Below are 21,918 nucleotides of genomic sequence, written 5' to 3'. Positions count from 1 at the left end.
AAGGCAGAGGTAGCGGTAGAGGGAGTGATAGAGGCAGAGCTAGAGGGAGCGATAGAGGCAGAGCTAGAGGGAGCGATAGAGGCAGAGCTAGATGGAGCGATAGAGGCAGAGCTAGAGGGAGCGATAGAGGCAGAGCTAGAGGGAGCGATAGAGGCAGAGGTAGAGGGAGCGATAGAGGTAGAGTTAGCGGTAGAGGGAGCGATAGAGGCAGAGGTAGCGGTAGAGGGAGCGATAAAGGCAGAGTTAGCGGTAGAGGGAGAGATAAAGGCAGAGGTAGCGGTAGAGGTAGAGGGAGCGATAGAGGCAGAGCTAGAGTGAGCGATAGAGGCGGAGTTAGAGGGAGCGATAGAGGCAGAGTTAGCGGTAGAGGGAGCGATAGAGGCAGAGTTAGCGGTAGAGGGAGCGATAAAGGCAGAGGTAGCGGTAGAGGGAGTGATAGAGGCAGAGCTAGAGGGAGCGATAGAGGCAGAGCTAGAGGGAGCGATAGAGGCAGAGCTAGAGGGAGCGATAGAGGCAGAGCTAGAGGGAGCGATAGAGGCAGAGGTAGAGGGAGCGATAGAGGCAGAGTTAGCGGTAGAGGGAGCGATAGAGGCAGAGGTAGCGGTAGAGGGAGCGATAAAGGCAGAGTTAGCGGTAGAGGGAGTGATAGAGGCAGAGCTAGAGGGAGCGATAGAGGCAGAACTAGAGGGAGCGATAGAGGTAGAGCTAGAGGGAGCGATAGAGGCAGAGCTAGAGGGAGCGATAGAGGGAGCGATAGAGGCAGAGCTAGAGGGAGCGATAGAGGCAGAGCTAGAGGGAGCGATAGAGGCAGAGCTAGAGGGAGCGATAGAGGCGGAGTTAGAGGGAGCGATAGAGGCGGAGTTAGAGGGAGCGATAGAGGCAGAGTTAGCGGTAGAGGGAGCGATAAAGGCAGAGGTAGCGGTAGTGGGAGTGATAGAGGCAGAGCTAGAGGGAGCGATAGAGGCAGAGCTAAAGGGAGCGATAGAGGCAGAGCTAGAGGGAGCGATAGAGGCGGAGTTAGAGGGAGCGATAGAGCAGAGTTAGCGGTAGAGGGAGCGATAAAGGCAGAGGTAGCGGTAGAGGGAGTGATAGAGGCAGAGCTAGAGGGAGCGATAGAGGCAGAGCTAGAGGGAGCGATAGAGGCAGAGGTAGAGGGAGCGATAAATGCAGAGTTAGCGGTAGAGGGAGCGATAGAGGCAGAGTTAGCGGTAGAGGGAGAGATAAAGGCAGAGGTAGCGGTAGAGGTAGAGGGAGCGATAGAGGCAGAGTTAGCGGTAGAGGGAGCGATAGAGGCAGAGTTAGCGGTAGAGGGAGCGATAAAGGCAGAGGTAGCGGTAGAGGGAGTGATAGAGGCAGAGCTAGAGGGAGCGATAGAGGCAGAGCTAGAGGGAGCGATAGAGGCAGAGCTAGAGGGAGCGATAGAGGCAGAGCTAGAGGGAGCGATAGAGGCAGAGGTAGAGGGAGCGATAGAGGCAGAGTTAGCGGTAGAGGGAGCGATAGAGGCAGAGGTAGCGGTAGAGGGAGCGATAAAGGCAGAGTTAGCGGTAGAGGGAGTGATAGAGGCAGAGCTAGAGGGAGCGATAGAGGCAGAACTAGAGGGAGCGATAGAGGTAGAGCTAGAGGGAGCGATAGAGGCAGAGCTAGAGGGAGCGATAGAGGGAGCGATAGAGGCAGAGCTAGAGGGAGCGATAGAGGCAGAGCTAGAGGGAGCGATAGAGGCGGAGGTAGTGGTAGAGGGCGCGATAAAGGCAGAGTTAGAGGGAGCGATAGAGGCGGAGTTAGAGGGAGCGATAGAGGCAGAGTTAGCGGTAGAGGGAGTGATAGAGGCAGAGTTAGCGGTAGAGGGAGCGATAGAGCTAGAGGGAGCGATAGAGGCAGAGCTAGAGGGATCGATAGAGGCAGAGGTAGTGGTAGAGGGAGCGATAAAGGCAGAGTTAGAGGGAGCTATAGAGGCAGAGCTAGAGGGAGCGATAGAGGCGGAGTTAGAGGGAGCGATAGAGGCAGAGTTAGCGGTAGAGGGAGTGATAGAGGCAGAGTTAGCGGTAGAGGGAGCGATAGAGGCAGAGCTAGAGGGAGCGATAGAGGCAGAGCTAGAGGGAGCGATAGAGGCAGAGTTAGAGGGAGCGATAGAGGCAGAGCTAGAGGGAGCGATAGAGGCAGAGCTAGAGGGATCGATAGAGGCAGAGGTAGTGGTAGAGGGCGCGATAAAGGCAGAGTTAGAGGGAGCGATAGAGGCGGAGTTAGAGGGAGCGATAGAGGCAGAGTTAGCGGTAGAGGGAGTGATAGAGGCAGAGTTAGCGGTAGAGGGAGCGATAGAGGCAGAGCTAGAGGGAGCGATAGAGGCAGAGCTAGAGGGAGCGATAGAGGCAGAGTTAGAGGGAGTGATGGAGGCAGAGCTAGAGGGAGCGATAGAGGCAGAGCTAGAGGGATCGATAGAGGCAGAGGTAGTGGTAGAGGGAGCGATAAAGGCAGAGTTAGAGGGAGCGATAGAGGCAGAGCTAGAGGGAGCGATAGAGGCGGAGTTAGAGGGAGCGATAGAGGCAGAGTTAGCGGTAGAGGGAGTGATAGAGGCAGAGTTAGCCGTAGAGGGAGCGATAGAGCTAGAGGGAGCGATAGAGGCAGAGTTAGAGGGAGCGATAGAGGCAGAGCTAGAGGGAGCGATAGAGGCAGAGCTAGAGGGATCGATAGAGGCATAGGTAGTGGTAGAGGGCGCGATAAAGGCAGAGTTAGAGGGAGCGATAGAGGCGGAGTTAGAGGGAGCGATAGAGGCAGAGTTAGCGGTAGAGGGAGTGATAGAGGCAGAGTTAGCGGTAGAGGGAGCGATAGAGCTAGAGGGAGCGATAGAGGCAGAGCTAGAGGGATCGATAGAGGCAGAGGTAGTGGTAGAGGGAGCGATAAAGGCAGAGTTAGAGGGAGCTATAGAGGCAGAGCTAGAGGGAGCGATAGAGGCGGAGTTAGAGGGAGCGATAGAGGCAGAGTTAGCGGTAGAGGGAGTGATAGAGGCAGAGTTAGCGGTAGAGGGAGCGATAGAGGCAGAGCTAGAGGGAGCGATAGAGGCAGAGCTAGAGGGAGCGATAGAGGCAGAGTTAGAGGGAGCGATAGAGGCAGAGCTAGAGGGAGCGATAGAGGCAGAGCTAGAGGGATCGATAGAGGCAGAGGTAGTGGTAGAGGGCGCGATAAAGGCAGAGTTAGAGGGAGCGATAGAGGCGGAGTTAGAGGGAGCGATAGAGGCAGAGTTAGCGGTAGAGGGAGTGATAGAGGCAGAGTTAGCGGTAGAGGGAGCGATAGAGGCAGAGCTAGAGGGAGCGATAGAGGCAGAGCTAGAGGGAGCGATAGAGGCAGAGTTAGAGGGAGTGATGGAGGCAGAGCTAGAGGGAGCGATAGAGGCAGAGCTAGAGGGATCGATAGAGGCAGAGGTAGTGGTAGAGGGAGCGATAAAGGCAGAGTTAGAGGGAGCGATAGAGGCAGAGCTAGAGGGAGCGATAGAGGCGGAGTTAGAGGGAGCGATAGAGGCAGAGTTAGCGGTAGAGGGAGTGATAGAGGCAGAGTTAGCGGTAGAGGGAGCGATAGAGCTAGAGGGAGCGATAGAGGCAGAGCTAGAGGGAGCGATAGAGGCAGAGCTAGAGGGAGCGATAGAGGCAGAGCTAGAGGGAGTGATAGAGGGAGCGATAGAGGCAGAGCTAGAGGGAGCGATAGAGGCAGAGCTAGAGGGAGCGATAGAGGCAGATCTAGAGGGAGCGATAGAGGCAGAGCTAGAGGGAGCGATAGAGGCAGAGCTAGAGGGAGCGATAGAGGCAGAGTTAGAGGGAGCGATAGAGGCAGAGTTAGCGGTAGAGGGAGCGATAAAGGCAGAGTTAGCGGTAGAGGGAGCGATAGAGGCAGAGTTAGCGGTAGAGGGAGCGATAAAGGCAGAGGTAGCGGTAGAGGGAGTGATAGAGGCAGAGCTAGAGGGAGCGATAGAGGCAGAGCTAGAGGGAGCGATAGAGGCAGAGCTAGATGGAGCGATAGAGGCAGAGCTAGAGGGAGCGATAGAGGCAGAGCTAGAGGGAGCGATAGAGGCAGAGGTAGAGGGAGCGATAGAGGTAGAGTTAGCGGTAGAGGGAGCGATAGAGGCAGAGGTAGCGGTAGAGGGAGCGATAAAGGCAGAGTTAGCGGTAGAGGGAGTGATAGAGGCAGAGCTAGAGGGAGCGATAGAGGCAGAACTAGAGGGAGCGATAGAGGCAGAACTAGAGGGAGCGATAGAGGCAGAGGTAGCAGTGGAGGGCGCAATAGAGGCAGAGCTAGAAGGAGCGATAGAGACAGAGGTAGAGCTAGAGGGAGCAATAGAGGCAGAGGTACCGGTAGAGGGAGTGATAGTGGCAGAGGTAGAGCTAGAGGGAGCGATAGAGGCAGAGGTAGAGGGAGCGATAGAGGTAGAGATAGCGGTAGAGGGAGCGATAGAGGCAGAGGTAGCAAAAGAGGGAGCGATAGAGTCAGAGCTAGAGGGAGCGATAGAGGCAGAGGTACCGGTAGAGGGAGCGATAGAGGCAGAGGTAGCAAAAGAGGGAGCGATAGAGTCAGAGCTAGAGGGAGCGATAGAGGCAGAGGTACCGGTAGAGGCAGAGGTAGCGGTAGTGGGAGCGATAGAGGCAGAGCTAGAGGGATCGATAAGAGGCAGAGGTAGTGGTAGAGGGAGCGATAAAGGCAGAGTTAGAGGGAGCGATAGAGGCAGAGCTAGAGGGAGCGATAGAGGCGGAGTTAGAGGGAGCGATAGAGGCAGAGTTAGCGGTAGACGGAGTGATAGAGGCAGAGGTAGCGGTAGAGGGAGCGATAGAGGCAGAGCTAGAGGGAGCGATAGAGGCAGAGCTAGAGGGAGCGATAGAGGCAGAGTTAGAGGGAGCGATAGAGGCAGAGCTAGAGGGAGCGATAGAGGCGGAGTTAGAGGGAGTGATAGAGGCAGAGGTAGAGGGAGCGATAGAGGCGGAGTTAGAGGGAGCGATAGAGGCAGAGCTAGAGGGAGCGATAGAGGCGGAGTTAGAGGGAGCGATAGAGGCAGAGTTAGCGGTAGAGGGAGTGATAGAGGCAGAGGTAGCGGTAGAGGGAGTGGTAGAGGCAGAGCTAGAGGGAGCGATAGAGGCAGAGCTAGAGGGAGCGATAGAGGCAGAGGTAGCGGTAGAGGGAGCGATAGAGGAAGAGGTAGAGATAGAGGTAGAGGGAGCTAGTCTGTGCCGAAAATATAAAGGAAAATATTGCCAGTTGTTTGCTATTGCTCAGCGTGAGTTGATATTTGTGTTTCATTAGCACATTAAAACATACTTTTGCTCATTTGATTTAATTCAATTTCCATTGTAGTCTCCATCAACTCCAGTGCTCAGTATTAAAGATCACTAATACGATACAGTATTATGGCTTAAATCTATTATTAGTTTAATTCTCTCTGTCAATTCAATTCAAGGGGCTTTATTGGCATGGGAAACATATTTTAACATTGCAAAAGCAAGTGAGGTAGACAATATACAAAAGTGAAATAAACAATACACATACAGAAGTTTCAAAACAATAAAGACATTACAAATGTCATATTTTTATATATATATATATATGTACAGTGTTGTAACAATGTACAAATGGTTCAAGTACACAAGGGAAAGTAAATAAACAAATCTTGCTGCTGTGATGGCACACTGGAATTTGACCCAGTAGATATGGGAGTTTATCAAAATTGGATTTGTTTTCGAATTCTTTGTGGATCTGTGTTATCTGAGGGAAATATGTCTCTCTAATATGGTCCAACATTGGGCAGGAGGTTAGGAAGTGCAGCTCAGGTTTCTCTCTCCCTCTGTATCTCTGTATCTCGGTCTCTCTCTCTCTCTCTCTCTCTCTCTCTCTTTCTCAGTCTCTCTCTCTGTATCTCAGTCTCTCTCTCTCTCTCTCTCTCTCTCGGTATCTCAGTCTCTCTCTCTCTCTCTCTCTCTCTGTTTCCCAGTCTCTCTCTCTCTCTGTATCTCGGTCTCTCTCTCTCTCTCTCGGTATCTCAGTCTCTCTCTCGCGCTCTCTCTCTCTGTATCTCGGTCTCTCTCTGTATCTCGGTCTCTCTCTGTATCTCGGTCTCTCTCTCTCTCTCTCTCTCTCATTCTCTCTCTCTGTCTCTCTCTCTCTCTCTGTCTCTCTCTCTCTGTATCTCAGTCTCTCTCTCTCTCTGTATCTCAGCCTCTCTCTCTCTCTCTCTCTCTCTGTATCAATTCAATTCAATTCAATTCAAGGGCTTTATTGGCATGGGAAACATGTGTTAACATTGCCAAAGCAAGTGAGGTAGATAATATATAAAGTGAATATATAAAGTGAAATAAACAATAAAAATTAACAGTAAACATTACACATACAGAAGTTTCAAAACAATAAAGACATTACAAATGTCATATTATATATATACAGTGTTTTAACAATGTACAAATGGTTAAAGGACACAAGATAAAATAAATAAGCATAAATATTGGTTGTATTTACAATTGTGTGTGTTCTTCACTGGTTGCCCTTTTCTCGTGGCAACAGGTCACAAATCTTGCTGCTGTGATGGCACACTGTGGAATTTGACCCAGTAGATATGGGAGTTTATCAAAATTGGATTTGTGTTCGAATTCTTTGTGGATCTGTGTAATCTGAGGGAAATATGTCTCTCTAATATGGTCATACATTGGGCAGGAGGTTAGAAAGTGCAGCTCAGTTTCCACCTCATTTTGTGGGCAGTGAGCACATAGCCTGTCTTCTCTTGAGAGCCATGTCTGCCTACGGCGGCCTTTCTCAATAGCAAGGCTATGCTCACTGAGTTTGTACATAGTCAGCCTTGCTATTGTATCTCAGTCTCTCTCTCTCTGTATCTCAGTCTCTCCCTCTCTCTCTCTCTCTGTGTATCTCAGTCTCTCTCTCTCTGTGTGTGTATCTCAGTCTCTCTATCTCTCTCTGTGTATCTCAGTCTCTCTCTCTCTCTCTCTGTATCTCGGTCTCTCTCGGGTCTCTTTCTCTCTGTGTATCTCAGTCTCTCTCTCTCTCTCTGTGTATCTCAGTCTCTCTCTCTCTCTGTGTATCTCAGTTTCTCTCTCTCTCTCTGTATCTCGGTCTCTTTCTCTGTGTGTGTCTCAGTGCAGAGAAAGCAGTCTGTTTGACATGAGAGAGAGTATGAAAAAGGGGACTGTGGGAGACTTTACATTTGGTGCGGTGGAGATGGAGGGAGGAAAGGTAATTGAAAAGGGGAGGCATGATTTTGGTTTGGGGTTTACTAACTGAGGGACTGAGAAGGGTGGGTCTGACCAAAGCCATGCGTGTGTATTTGTGCTCAGAGACACATACACTTTGTCAAAAGAGTAGACACAAAGAAACACACACGCTCTCTCTCTGCCCGCTGATGTTGTGAATGCTTGTCTTGTTCCATCTCTCTGTGGATTTGATTCTGTGGAGGACCACACAGGATCTCTCTCCCACGCGTCACTGTGTGCGACAGTGCTGTTATTATTGATCCTGCCGCAGACGTCAAACCCCAGCGCCTCTTAAACTGCTGCCCTGATTTAAACAATATGCCAGAGCCTGTTTCATCCATGTCCAAGCCCGCTGAATGATTCAACACAGATCTGAAGGTCCCTCTCTTTGCATAGCGTCTTTGCATAACTCTGGATTGCAGCCACTTGGGTGGATAAACAAGCCTTTCTTCATTACAGTAATTGGGTGGAAAAGAACGAGTTTGGAGAGAGGATAGATAAAGAAGAAAGATATTATAATATGTCTTTAGCAGAATGAGTGGTAGACTCGCTGAAGTGAGACAGATTAAACGCTGGGGCGTCTCTTGTGAGGAGGAGATGTTTAAATACTTCTGTTTAATATCACATGGGCTGATTAGAATTAACGCTCTTGGCTTTAAAACATCTGGAGTTGTCTTGTTAGCAGGGCTGCTGATGTTTTGATCATAGAAATGGAATGATTCATTCTAGCTCAGTGACACACACATACACACACACATACACCGTCTATGACACTGTTCGTAATCTAATGACAACAGGCTTCGTCTTGAAGTACACCTGAGTTAAGGCGGGTCAGATTCCACGGATCTGATGGTCTTTCCGGCGCTCACAGTTCTCTCACCAGGCGTCTCTGAGCGAGGGAGTCGGTTTGGTACTGAGCTATAAGACTGGCTTGTATGTCACATACTTAGAGAATGAGTATGGGCTTTAGAGCGTGCTGGGATGTTGAAAGGGAATCACTTAGTCCCTGTGATGCTCTAACCTGGAAGGGAGTGCCTTAGGTGGGCTTTAGCCTGGAGAAACTGCTGTTTGTTCTAGCTGGGAGGATGTATAGGATAGCTGACTGATGTGCAATATGGAATCTGTGAGCCCCCTAAACCCCATCGTAAGCTGACCCTACAGCCTTCCTCCCTCCCTCACCCTACGTAGTATTTGTTGGTGCTATGGGTTACATGCAAAGTGGCACCATACTGCTCCTCTTGGCTCTCTGGGGAATGATTTGGAATCATTTTTGGAGGCCATCTCTGCCGCCCTGACTGGGGGCTTGTTGGGTGATCACTGAGCCTGGCCCCATCACAGTAGGGGCATGCTAACCTCCATCCATCCCTATTAGAGGACACTTATCAGGGATGGGCTCTGGACTGACACGGTCCCAGCTGGGATTCCCTGCAGGGCCAGTGCTGCTGAGAAAGAACCCCACTGAGAGGCTAGGAGGATTGTGTGTGTGTGTGTTTAATGTGTGTGTTTAGAGAGAGAGAATAGTTTCTCTCTGCAGATAGGACCCTGTAACTCTGAGATATGCTCTGCCTCATTAATTAGAAGCTCTCATTATCCCCCCTCGGGCACCAGACACTTAATCAACACCCAACACCACTAAGACACACACGCACACCCCTCTCACAAAGTCCCCGCGGGGCAAAATCCTGACACAACGTCATCAGAAGAATGAAGCACACTTCAAAGTGGAACCTTTTAGAATGAATGGTGATGAGGGTTATTTGTTTGTGGTGATGTATGGCACAAGAGAGTGGGTTGGGTGACATCGCCGGCTAATGCTTTTATTAGTATGTTATTGTTTGGCATTTCAAAACCAATTCAAATCAATCCCTCATATTTAAAGCAGAAACAATCTATCAAAGGCCCTAAATTATATTTTCATATATAAATTGACTTTTTATGAATTGAGTGTCTGAAGACCTCTCATCAATAATCGGCCTCACACTCTTAAAGATGCTACTGTAACATATTGTGTGATGAATGTTCATCTTCTGGTGCTCATCTGTGGTCTCTCATCAACATTTGTGAAGTGTGGCTGCAGTGGTATAGCCAGCCCCAGCCTGGTCTCATAGGCTATAGGTAACATAGTAAATGTTTTTCCGGGACACTCAAATTAGTATGATATGTGAGGTTTTGGCGGTTACATAAGACAGATGGTTAAGGCAAAAATGAAAGTAGTCTTTGGTTTGATGGGTGGGCGTATAACTCGAACGTCTAGCAATCCGAAGGTTGCGAGTCCAAATCTCATCATGGACAATTTGAGGTAAATAGCAACTTTTCAACTACTTACTACTTTTTAGCTACAGTTGAAGTTGGAAGTTTACATACACTTTAGCCAAATATATTTAAACTCAGTTTTTCACAATTCCTGACATTTAATCCTAGTAAAAATACCCTGTTTTAGCTCAGTTAGGATCACCACTTTATTTTAAGAATGTGAAATGTCAGAATCCTCCAAACTAAACAATGGTCATTATGGCCAAACAGTTATATTTTTGTTCATCAGACCAGAGGACATTTCTCAAAAAAATATGATCATTGTCCCCATGTGCAGTTGCAAACTGTAGTCTGGCTTTTTTATGGCGGTTTTGGAGCAGTGGCTTCTTCCTTGCTGAGGCACCTTTAAAATTATGTCGATATAGGACTCATTTTACTGTGGATAGAGATACATTTATACCTGTTTCCTCCAGCATCTTCACAAGGTCCTTTGCTGTTGTTCTGGGATTGATTTGCACTTTTCGCACCAAAGTACGTTAATCTCTAGGAGACAGAACGAGCAGTCCTGAGCAGTATGACAGCTGCGTGGTCTCATGGTGTTTATACTTGCATACTATTGTTTGTACAGGTGAACGTGGTACCTTCAGCCATTTGAAAATTGCTCCCAAGGATGAACCAGACTTGTGGAGGTCTACATTTTCTTTTCTGAGGTCTTGGCTGATGTCTTTTGATTTTCCCATGATGTCAAGCAAAGAGGCACTGAGTTTGAAGGTAGGCCTTGAAATACATCAACAGGTACACATCCAATTGACTCAAATGATGTCAATTAGCCTATCAGAAGCTTCTAAAGCCATGACATCATTTCTGGAATTTTCTGGAATTTTACTGTAAGGTTTATGTATGTAAACTTCTGACCCACTGGAATTGTGATACAGTGAATTATAAGTGAAATAATCTGTCTGTAAACAATTGTTGGAAAAATTACTTGTGTCATGCACAAAGTAGATGTCCTAACCGACTTGCCAAAACTATAGTTTGTTAACAAGAAATTTGTGGAGTGGTTGAAAAAAATTTTATGACTCCAACCTAAGTGTATATAAACTTCCGACTTCATTGCAACTACTTAGCTAACCCCCCCCTTTTCCCTAACCATAACTCTGTTAGCTAACCCTTCCCCTAACCGTAACCCTTTTAGCTAACCCTTCCCCTAACCCTAACCCTTTAACCGAATGTATAACAAGAACAGTTGGTAGAGCATGGCGCTTGCAATGCCAGGGTTGTGGGTTTGATTCCCACGGTGGACCAGCACGAAAATGTATGCATTCACTCCTTCCTGTAAGGTGCTCTGGATAAGAGTGTCTGCTACATTACTAAAATGTCAATGTAAATGTCTCGCAATCGAAAAGTTGACAGTTCGAATCTCATCACAGACAACTTTGGCATTTTAGGTAATTAGCAACTTTTTAACTACTTACTACTTTTTAGCTAAATTGCAACTTCTTAGTATGTTAGCTAACCCTTCCCCTAACCTCAACCCTTTTAGCTAACCCTTTAACCGAATGTATAACGCAAATGTCTAGCAATCCAAAGGTTGCGAATTCAAATATCATCAAGGACAACTTTAGCATTTTAGGTCATTAGCAACTTTTCTACTACTTACTACTATTTAGCTACTTTGCAACTACTTAGTATGTTAGCTAAACCTTACCCTAACCTTACCCCTAACCTTAACCCTTTTAGCTAGGGGAACCTAACTCTAACCCTTTAACCTAACTCCTAAACTTAACTCTAAACCCTATTCTAGCTAACATTAGCCAGCTAACTAACATTAGCCACCTAACACCTAGCTAGAATTCGTAACATATCATACATTTGGGTAATGGATATCCACAAATTAATACATACCATACTAAATGTAACATATCCTTTTAAATGGAGTACTGCATATTTACGTACATAATATTACAAAATGCTCTAAGACCAGGTTGCCAGCCCAGTTATCCTAGATTCTAGATGTAAAAGATTTCACTTTAATCCTTGAGCATTTTTCCGAAATCATACAAAGATTGAAAAAGAGATTACGAAGCACTTATTGTATCCTGAATTATTGATTAAGAAAAACGGAATAACTAGCATAATTAGAGCATGTGGTGAGAGACGAATACTGTAGTTGTAAATATATGCCTCTCTTAGAAAAGCTTCTCCTCTCTCATGGGTTTCATTGACCTACTCCTCCTATAGTCATCCCATTACCCTTTCCCCTTCACTGAGAGGATACTGTATATATTATATACAACTACTCATTTTAATGGTGCCTTGGAACTCAGGCAGAATGTGTGTTTGTGTGTGGCAGGGGCATATGTATCTCAATGCTCTTGCCATGGCATTTACCGCCTGGAAACATCAGCTAGCTAATTAAAAGGGCTCTGTTGATTGAAATGTGCGTGAGATAGTTAGGCTCTGCAGTGTCCTGACTTATGAACAGGAGCCTGGCTACCTAAGTGGACATAAATGACACTGAGACATGCAGGATAGTTATCTGAGGGCTGCCTGCTACTCCCAAGTTTATTTCCCTCTTTTGACTATTTTCTTTTCATGTTTGCCAAACCACCTCTGTTACTGTCATCTGGGTAATGCACTCTCTCTATTTCTCTCTCTCATCTACACGCACACTGAAAAAGAGATACACCAACTTGCACACACATCCCAGTCAGAACATATAGTAGAGGGACATTTTTGAGGGTCTGATTGGCAAGAACAAGAAAAGGAAGCACACACTTTTAAGCAGCTCAACTCATGGAAAATGAAAGAGGGTTTTTTGTTTCCCTCTGAAGGATGGAGTCTGATTTCCTGTGCGGCTCTGATTGGGAAAGCAGAGGCACGCACAGGGAGCCTGCTTCTGTATGGAGAGGCCTGATGACAGGCTCCACCAGGAACAAAAACCACTGGAAACTCACTTCTGGAGAATACATGAAAGAAGTATTTGTTATTGACAATGTAACATGCCCGTTTTCAGAATACCTGAATGGTTGAAACATGTAGTTAGACTGTGAGTTTTATATGAACTCTGCATCTGATCAAAGTAAGCATATGTGCATGTTTTTGTGATTTATGGCTAGTATGAACATGGGTAGCTTGACAGTAAGTTGCTCTGTGTAGTAATGTTTTAATTACTCAACTAACATTGAACATTCTACTTTATTAATTGCACTGTAATTTAATTGCAATGGAGTTGATATTTATGTTATTACACAAGTGGACTGAATATAGGGTTATAGGGATCCCTGTAATGTAATTACAATAACACAGTGTTATTACACTCACTACCCAAAGATATTCATTTACATTCTATGTTTGGGAATGTAAATGAATATCTTTGGCTAGTGAGCAATTCCTCTCCTTTCCTGCCTAAGCAAGTTCTGTCGGACTCCGGCGTCATTACTGAGAGAAATGTGATAACTGATGCTTTTAATCAGCATTTTATCTCGGCTGGCTTTTTATTTGAAAGAAATGGTGGTTTAATTAACCCTGGTCAGTCAATCGACTGCTCTTCCCTCTCCCAGCCTCCAGTTGGCTCGATGGAAGATATATTCAACTTCTAGTGGATCTTTGATTTCATTTGAACAACTTTCTACTTGTGATGTGCTAAATGCCTTGCTTAAGATTTATGTTAAAAAAAAGTGGGACTGATTAGCTTCATCCTTTCTTGCTACAACTTTCATCTCCCTGGATTGCGGAGTCATTGACACATTTTTTATCTGCCGATTTCGCTACACTCTAAATAACATTTGCTAACCATGTGTATGTGACCAATAAAATAGGATTTGATTAGGTTGTATCCCTAGGGTTTGGAAGGTGGCCCATGGACTCCCCCTGCACAAAGGTGGTGACCACCCCAACCTAAATAATTATTGCCCTATTTTGAAATTGTCTTGCCTAGTGAAAATGTTGAATCATTAGTCAACCTTCAGCTTAGTTCCTTCCTATCAATGATATGTAAGTGTTCACCAGTGTTCTGAGCTTTAATCTGCCTTCATTGCTTTGCAGAAAGCCTTTGCTGAACTCAAATGGGTACTTAATGCAGGTAAAACCAAGTATATGTTATTCTCCAAATCACATAAAAATGTGCATCTGATGCATATTTACATTGGATGGTACCCTCATTGATCGTGTCCCCGCTTGTAAATGTCTGGGTATCTGGATTGACAAAAAGCTATCTTTCAAAAAGCATGTTGATGAGTTAGCTAAGAAATTAAGAATTCAAATGGGCTTTTTTAATGTAATTAAATAGCAGAATAATCTCTCTGTTGACATTCATAACAGTTATAGACTATGGTTTTATTGTCTATATGAATGCAGCTGTCACTGTATTGAAACCATTAGACACAGTTTATCATATCGCACTATATCAAATCTTATTAGTTACATGCTTTGTAAACAGCAGGTATGGACTAACAGTGAGATGCTTACTTACGGGCCCTTCCCAACAATGCAGAGAGAAAATAGTGAAATGATAGAAAAGTAAAACACATAATAATATACAGTATATACAATGATTAACAATAACTTGGCTATGTAGAATATGTAGATTTTGGGGCTCCCGAGTGGTGCAGCGGTCTAAGGCACTGCATCTCAGTGCTAGAGGCGTCACTACAGACACCCTGGTTTGAATCCTTCATTATGAATAAGAATTTGAATAAGAATTTGTTCTTAACTGACTTGCCTAGTTATTTTTTTTTAAATGTACCAGTAATGAGTGGATGGGTACAATGTAATTGAGGTAGATATGTACATATAACTAGGAATAAAGTGACAGATAGCAAACAGTAGTAACAGCGTATGTGATGAGTCAAAAAAAGCTAGCGCAAGAAGTGTCCATGCAGATAGTCCGGGTAGCTATTTGGTTAACTACACTTTATTACGGGCAATAGGTTCAGTACACTTCACTGCATTCTGTATCAGAAAGTAGGCTGGCCCTCTTTGAAGTCTCATAGATTGATGCATTGCACACTTTCTGTTTATAAAGCCCTCCTGCTTAAACATCCGACTACCTTACTTCATTTGTTAACTTACAGACGTACTAGTTAGCAGACCTGATCTCAGGGATGGCTGACGCTGGAGATCCCTTCTATCTCCACTGTGTTAGGTAAATCTGCTCTTAGGTTTTTTGCACCTTACTTGTGGAATGATCTTCAAGGCTCTATAAAGTTGGTTGCATTGGTGCCTCTAGCCAATTCAAAATAGTCTGATTGAGGACCTTTTTACTGAAGAATGTGTTTGTCTTCTATGATTGTGTTTTGCTTTTCGTGCATTGATGTGAATATTGATGTGTATATTGATGTGTAATCCTGTGTTGATGTGTATACAGGGCTCATCTGTAAAAGACTCCCTGTTAAAATAAAGGTTAAATTAAATTGCCCACAGAGCTTGAACATGCAACATACAAGGTATGGAAAGAGTGTCATTCTGGTGCGACAACAAGGAGGGGTTACAAATACACTGCCAGCTGTGCTCATAGTGTCAGTGTCACACTCTGCATTTTGTTCCTGTTCATCCAAGTGGATTAGCAAGTGCTGTTTGGACTCTATACCCAGCAGTGTTTTGTTCAGGGACCATATGTCATAGTGTCCCCTCCTTTTTGTCTTTAGTTGTCACGGTGACCCCTAGGTGCATTGCTAACCCCCCTGACCCTGGAGGGACACCAGGCCAGAAAAATACAATTTGAGCTCCTAATAGGTGCACATTTAGACACTGCTTTTAGGATAATTTACCAAAGAAACATCCTAACAAGATAACATAAAGATAAATACTGAGGGAGATGGTACACATTAAGTCAGAGAAAGTTAAATTGATTTTGATTACACCAATCCCATCACGCTGTCTATCACCATATTGATGCTTCCTGGTCCCATTCTGTTCAGTCAGATGGCGTGTCAGTACCTCTGGCCATCCCATCAGTGTCAGCCCAGGTCAAACCTACTGGGGCTGTTCAGATACTGGAGAGTTGTTCTGCTTTGAAGCTTTTGCCAGTTTGCAGTGGTGGGGTGCAGTAGGAGTGGGTGGGTTCTTCCCAGAAATACCAGGCTCTCTCATTTAACTTTTTTTTTCTCCAACCCACCAAGATTACAAGCGATAAGAATTTCATTATCAAGACTGGGAAAATTGTAGCACTTATCTGCCAGTGTGATTTCTATCACCGGTCTGTGGCCAAATATGCCGGAAACAAAAAGCTTGGCAGGCAGCTAAAAAGCATAAGCTATATCTGACAGCAGTATCGCTAAAGTAAACAAGTGGCAGCTAAGAGTGATGGACACTGGACAGCGGTCCGCTGTCCTTGTCTCCAGAGAAACATGGGTCAGAGGCCTTGTGTACTCATCTTACCTGTCCTTTCTGAATCGTGTTTACTCTCACAGCCTGTACCGTCATTCAGTCCCACCAGGCTTACCACTAATGAAAAGGGAACTAAGGACAATCTGTTCTGGCAATTTAGCCAGAACAGATGAGCTGTGTTGTTAGAATCTCTTAAGACCATTAATGCCACTGTAAACAGTGAAGGGGATATACCTTGAAAGGTGCTGGAGGCTTATAGAAAGCTGCTAATCAGGTGTCTCCTTCTGTCACTTTTCTACCTTCTTTGAAGGGGGATTATAGCAGGCCTACCTCTTTGTGCAGCACAACAGCAAAGAGTTGACCACCCATTATCTGTGAATGAATGTGTATGTAGTCTATGTTTTTTTTGTATAGAATAACATCAAACTGTTGGTGTTGTGGCAAAGGTTTTGACCTCATGTTTATCATGAGGAAATGTATTGTTGTCCACTTTCACATTGTATTGCTCGAGTTCTACTCCTCCACTGTTGCGGCTTTCTACCATACCTTCCTGGGGGCCATTGTATGAGTGCAGTGTTGGCTCAGCTCTGGAGTCTTTTCTCTGGCCACATCGCCTTTACCCTCGGTGCGCGCGCTTCAGAGTCGACGGCACTATGACCCCCCCGGCTCGTTCCTGCGCTGCTCGGGTTCTGTTCCAACTCTGAGCTATGCAATGCCCGAGCGCGAAGGAGCAGGGAAGGAAGTCATTAGAGTTGTGTAGTCCCGTTTGTTGCTGTTGCAGGATATCCTTCCAGCGCCTCGCACAGAAATTCCAGGGATTTTTTTTCTGTTCACCCCTCCTGTGACTTTATTTTGCGCCATGTATGTCGCACTTTCACGGTGGTGATCTGGTTTTGGCATTGACTTTTTCTTGACATTTGATAGCACATTTTTTTAACCGTTAGAAAAGGGATCAACAACAGTTGTCATATGTTTCTGTGTTTTGTCAACGTTTTGGATATACACGTTTTTCGGTGGGATAAACCCACAAAAACGTTGGATTTGTGTTTCTATTTGGTGTCAGACTAACGGTTTTGTAATGCACGGACGACGTGGAGGTTGACAAAAAGTTTAAGAATGAATTTCCCAGCAGTCAACCTAACTGGATATCTTCGAAAACCATGCTAAAAGACAGCGGAGTGATCTAGCGGACAGACAGACTGTACAGGGCTGGTGGCGCATCTCGGACTTGTAGTTTGGATTTTACGCACTGTTACCCATAGTCTTATTTATACAAAACGTTTGAACTGAAAACCGGGACATTCAATAAGTTAGACAAACGTATTCTGCTCCATTCCATTCTTTGGATTAAACGGGGCTATCGCGTGCCATCTCTCCCGATTTGACGTTGAACCTCGCATCGCATATTATGCGCCGCTTTTTGGAGAAAATATGCTGCAAAATTGAGGGAAGTCAAGAAGCAGCATGACTTGCTGTTGGAATTCCCTTGAATCAACATTTTCCTCGTATATAATATCTTGATGTTGTACATTTTTGGTTTACAAATATGATGAAATGGCAGCCCCGGAAGAAGGTGAGTGAAAATGACATGTTTTAGTTCTCTGTAATTCACTTGCATTATTACCGGTGCATTATTTCCAAGTTGATCGGGGACTCGGTTTTGGAATGATAGGTTCGACGTACTGTAGCCTACATGGTTGGTCATGGTGGCCAAAAGCCAAGATATGCATTTTTCTTTTGTCCATATGTATTGTAGCCTAATACTGTCTGGCCATAAGATAGACTATCGGGCCAGTCAAAGTTTCCATGATAATTATTCCTTTTGGATAGTCACTCAGGCTAGAAACATCCGTTTCTGGCTCATGTTTGCTGATTCAACAGTGATGTTTGCTTCATTAGGTTATTGATCATTCAGATTTAGCAATTTTCAAAAACCTGTGTAGCCTTTTGCAGGACATGACTCATGAGTGGGGCCCAATAGCCTGTGTTTATTCTCGGGTGAATAATATTTATTTGAAAACTGTCTGGAGAAGAGTGACAGTGCGTGGGCTGGTATGTCAAATGGTTCAATAGAAGGACATTTAATTGCGCGTAAAAAGACTCCAGACTGATAGTGGTCGAATCTATTTCAAATGAAAACGTGTATTTTCTTACATTAGATTGTTGCACATTTTATCCAGGAATAGTAAGTCTAATAAAGGTGATATATTCCTCTCATAACATTGCGCATTCATTGCCCCTTGAGAAATGTACATACAGCCTTTGTTGTATCTCATATCCTTTATGCTAAAACCATCGATTTCTGTAGAATCTAGAAATCATTCCCACCATGTCCTACAGTTTGTAACCATGACCCTGTAGTGGCCTTCTTGACAATCAGGGACAGCATTGAGAGATAATGAAGGCATTTCGTGTAGGATTTGCAGATAGCTGAGAGTCATCCCATCTAACTATGAAATTGAGATGATTAAAAGTCGACAAAACAGAGTTAATAGCATTGCCTATATAATAAAGGATGTGTTTAAAGTTAAGCCAGCAACAATTAATCCCCTCTCTTGGACAAAACTATAATATTTTCATTTAAACTCTTTCTCTTCTATTGTTTTCCTTGAGAAACCTTCAAGTATTACCACATGGAAAAATATACATGCATCATCTGAAAAGCACGAAACCTCTCAGCGGCAAAGGTGCAGATATTACGCTGTTTTCCACTAGGTGGCACTTTATTGGTATGAGAAATGGCACTTTCCCAAACTGTTGCGTCCCAATTGTCAAAGTAGCTTTCCTAATCTCCTTTCGTTTATGCAAATTGACACGTATAAATCGACCTAATGAAAGCAACAACCCTGATAAGTCTATCTCGTTTTCCTAATTTTAGATCAGCAAAGATAAGTGATTGAAGATGAATGAAAGGAGATCCGTGCCTCCATCGGTAAACTCCCTATTATCTGCTTGGCCAATGCTCATTGGTCAAAATCCGTCTTTATCAGTCGTTTGTTCTGAATCACATAATGGGAATAGTAATTAATGATAATAATTTTTTATCCTGAATCATTTGCTAACGATGAAAGGAGAAATTCAAGAGAGGTTCTTATTATAGAATTATTACCAGAGTAAATAAAAGAGTGGTGCATGTTGTGAATCATTCCAGCATCTGTGCTGCATCTCTGCCAGAATCATCCACGAGACCCTCCTTTGAGGATTAAAAGCCTTTACTCACTGGTGGAATTCAAACCCAGTCACATGGTAGAAAAGCTGCTCAACTTTAAAAGATCATAAGAGAGAATTTTGTCATTCATTTCCATTAAAGGTATTGATTCAATTAAGGCCTACATGTTGTTAAACGTGAATTTGTCGTGCCTCACAACAATAAAGAAAGGTTATTGCATGTTTGAAGTGGTTTGAGTAATTTATGTGCAATGTTATTTTGCACATAAATAGCATACACACTCACTCACTCACTCACTCACTCACTCACTCACTCACTCACTCACTCACTCACTCACTCACTCACTCACTCACTCACTCACTCACTCACTCACTCACTATTTACATGAATAGGTCTACACACAAAGCTGACTGAACATTAAATACATTCAAGTGTCTTTTCACACACTGTTTGGGTATGTGTGTGAAATTGTCCTTTCATCGTGTCCTCTGATACAGAACCAAAAACATCTCCTGACTGTGTGCTCCAGCCCAGGCATTTGAGGCATTGCACAAGACAGGCAGGACAATGGAGGCAAACATACAGCCATTGTGTTCCTCTCCTGTGGTTTCTGGAGACTCTGCTTTCTTTTCTAAACCACTCACAGACGCACACAGACACAGTAATGACTGAGAAGGTCCTTTAGTTCAGTATTCCCACTCTCACTTATTATGTATCTGTTTTTCAATCTGTCCTCTTACTCCTCTTGTAGTCTGATGGAGATCAATAGGAAAGCATAGGAGGCTCATATCGACTCAGGCCAAGTGTCTGCTCTGTTTCCTTATAATGGATCACACTAATAAGTTAAAAACATTGTATCTGCTCTGTGGTGTTGGAGGGAGAGAGATTGAGTGAGAGATTCCCTCTCTGTTGGCTGCTGATATCCTATCTCTCAGAAAAGGGGAAAATTACAGGTTTTCCAGTGGATTTGTGGGATTAGCTACCTCGCTTCGATAACACTGTGGTCATAACACTGGGTAGGATACATGGGACTGGGGGGATGACTCCTACTCAAGGTTCAGATACAGTCTAGATAAGCTGTCTGTTCAATAACAATCAATCTTCACTTAGCAGATAGCTTTGTTCACGGGCTTAACCACCATATGCATCATGGGGGATTTGATCCATCAACCTCGTAGTTTAACCATTAGTCCAGTTAGTCACTGCTCCTAACAAGACATCTAATCCACACACACTGTCCTCCCGGAATGTGTATTGGAAAGTGTTTGTGCATGGATGTTTATGATTGCATATACAGTTGAAGTCAGAAGTTTACATACACTTTAGCCAAATATATTTAAACTCAGTTTTTCCACAATTCCTGACCTTTAATCCTGGTAAAAATGTCCCTTGTTTTAGGTCAGTTAGGATTACCACTTTATTTTAAGAATGTGAAATGTCAGAATAATAGTAGAGAGAATGTATTATTTCAGCTTTTATTTCTTTCATCACATTCCCAGTGGGTCAGAAGTTTACATACACTCAATTAGTATTTGGTAGCATTGCCATTAAATTGTTTAACTTGGGTCAAACTTTTCTGGTAGCCTTCCACAAGCTTCCCACAATAAATCGGGTGAATTTTGGCCCATTCCTTCTGACAGAGCTGGTGTAACTGAGTCAGGTTGGTAGGCCTCCTTGTTCTCACATGCTTTTTTAGTTCTGCCCACAAAGTTTCTATAGGATTGAGGTTAGGGCTTTGTGATGGCCATTCCAATACCTTAACCTTGTTGTGCTTAAGCATGGAAGTATGCTTGGGGTCATTGTCCATTTGGAAGACCCATTTGCTACCAAGCTTTAACTTCCTGACTGATGTCTTGAGATGCTGCTTCAATATATCCACATCATTCACACATTCTTTCCTCATGATGCCATCTATTTTGTGAAGTGCACCAGTCCCTCCTAAAGCAAAGCACCTCCACAAAATGATGCTGCCACCTCCAGTGCTTCACGGTTGGGATGGTGTTCTTCAGCTTGCAAGCCTCCCCCTTATTCCTCCAAACATAACGGTGGCAATTATGGCCAAACAGTTATATTTTTGTTTCATCAGACCAGAGGACATTTCTCCAAAAAGTACGATCTTTGTCCCCATGTGCAGTTGCAAACCGTAGTCTGGCTTTTTTATGGTGGTTTTGGAGTAGTGGCCTCTTCATTGCTGAGCGGCCTTTCAGGTTATGTCGATATATGACTCGTTTTTACTGTGGATATAGATACTTTTGTACCTGTTTCCACCAGCATCTTCACAGGTTCCTTTGCTGTTGTTCTGGGATTGATTTGCACTTTTCGCACCAAAGTACGTTCATCTCTAGGAGACAGAATGTGTCTCCTTCCTGAGCAGTATGATGGCTGTGTGGTCCCATGGTGTTTATACTTGCATACATTGTTTGTACACACATTGTTTGTACAGATGAACGTGGTACCTTCAGGTGTTTGGAAATTGTTCCCAAGGATGAACCAGACTTGTGGAGGTCTACAATTTTTTTTCTGGGTTCTTGGCTGATTTCTTTTGATTTTCCCATGATGTTAAGCAACGAGGCACACAGTTTGAAGGTAGGCCTTGAAATACATCCACAGGTACAACTCCAATTGACTCAAATGATGTCAATTAGCCTATCAGAAGCTTCTAAAGCCATGATATCATTTTCTGGAATTTTCCAAGCTGTTTAAAGGCGAAGTCAACTTCGTGTATTTAAACTTCTGGTCCACTGGAATTGTGATACAGTGAATTATAAGTGAAATAATCTGTCTGTAAACAATTGTTGGATAAATTACTTGTGTCATGCACAAAGCAGATGTCCTAACCGACTTGCCAAAACTATAGTTTGTTAACAAGAAATTTGTGAATTTGTGGAGTGGTTGAAAAACAAGTTTTAATGACTCCAACCTAAGTGTATGTAA

General features: G+C 44.4%; 1 protein-coding gene across 3 annotated transcripts in view; it reads left to right on the top strand.

Moving 5' to 3' along the window:
• LOC109879839 (tetratricopeptide repeat protein 28) overlaps window positions 1-21,918 on the top strand; it is a 348,318-nt gene that overhangs the window by 132,048 nt on the left and 194,352 nt on the right. Inside the window, exon 1 of one of the 3 annotated variants that reach the window (XM_031820406.1) lies at window positions 16,556-17,388. The exons of the other annotated variants lie outside the window; for them this stretch is intronic. Within the exon in view, the coding sequence (XP_031676266.1) occupies window positions 17,362-17,388 (27 nt within the window). The 5' untranslated portion in view covers window positions 16,556-17,361. Of the gene's footprint in view, window positions 1-16,555; window positions 17,389-21,918 lie in introns of those variants that run through there. 3 annotated transcript variants of the gene reach the window in all.

The sequence above is a fragment of the Oncorhynchus kisutch genome, linkage group LG3 (genome assembly GCF_002021735.2).
Source record: "Oncorhynchus kisutch isolate 150728-3 linkage group LG3, Okis_V2, whole genome shotgun sequence".
Classification (NCBI taxonomy): Eukaryota; Metazoa; Chordata; class Actinopteri; order Salmoniformes; family Salmonidae; genus Oncorhynchus; species Oncorhynchus kisutch.
Note: the sequence above shows the minus strand (reverse complement) of the source record. Positions and strands in the feature narration are given on the sequence as shown.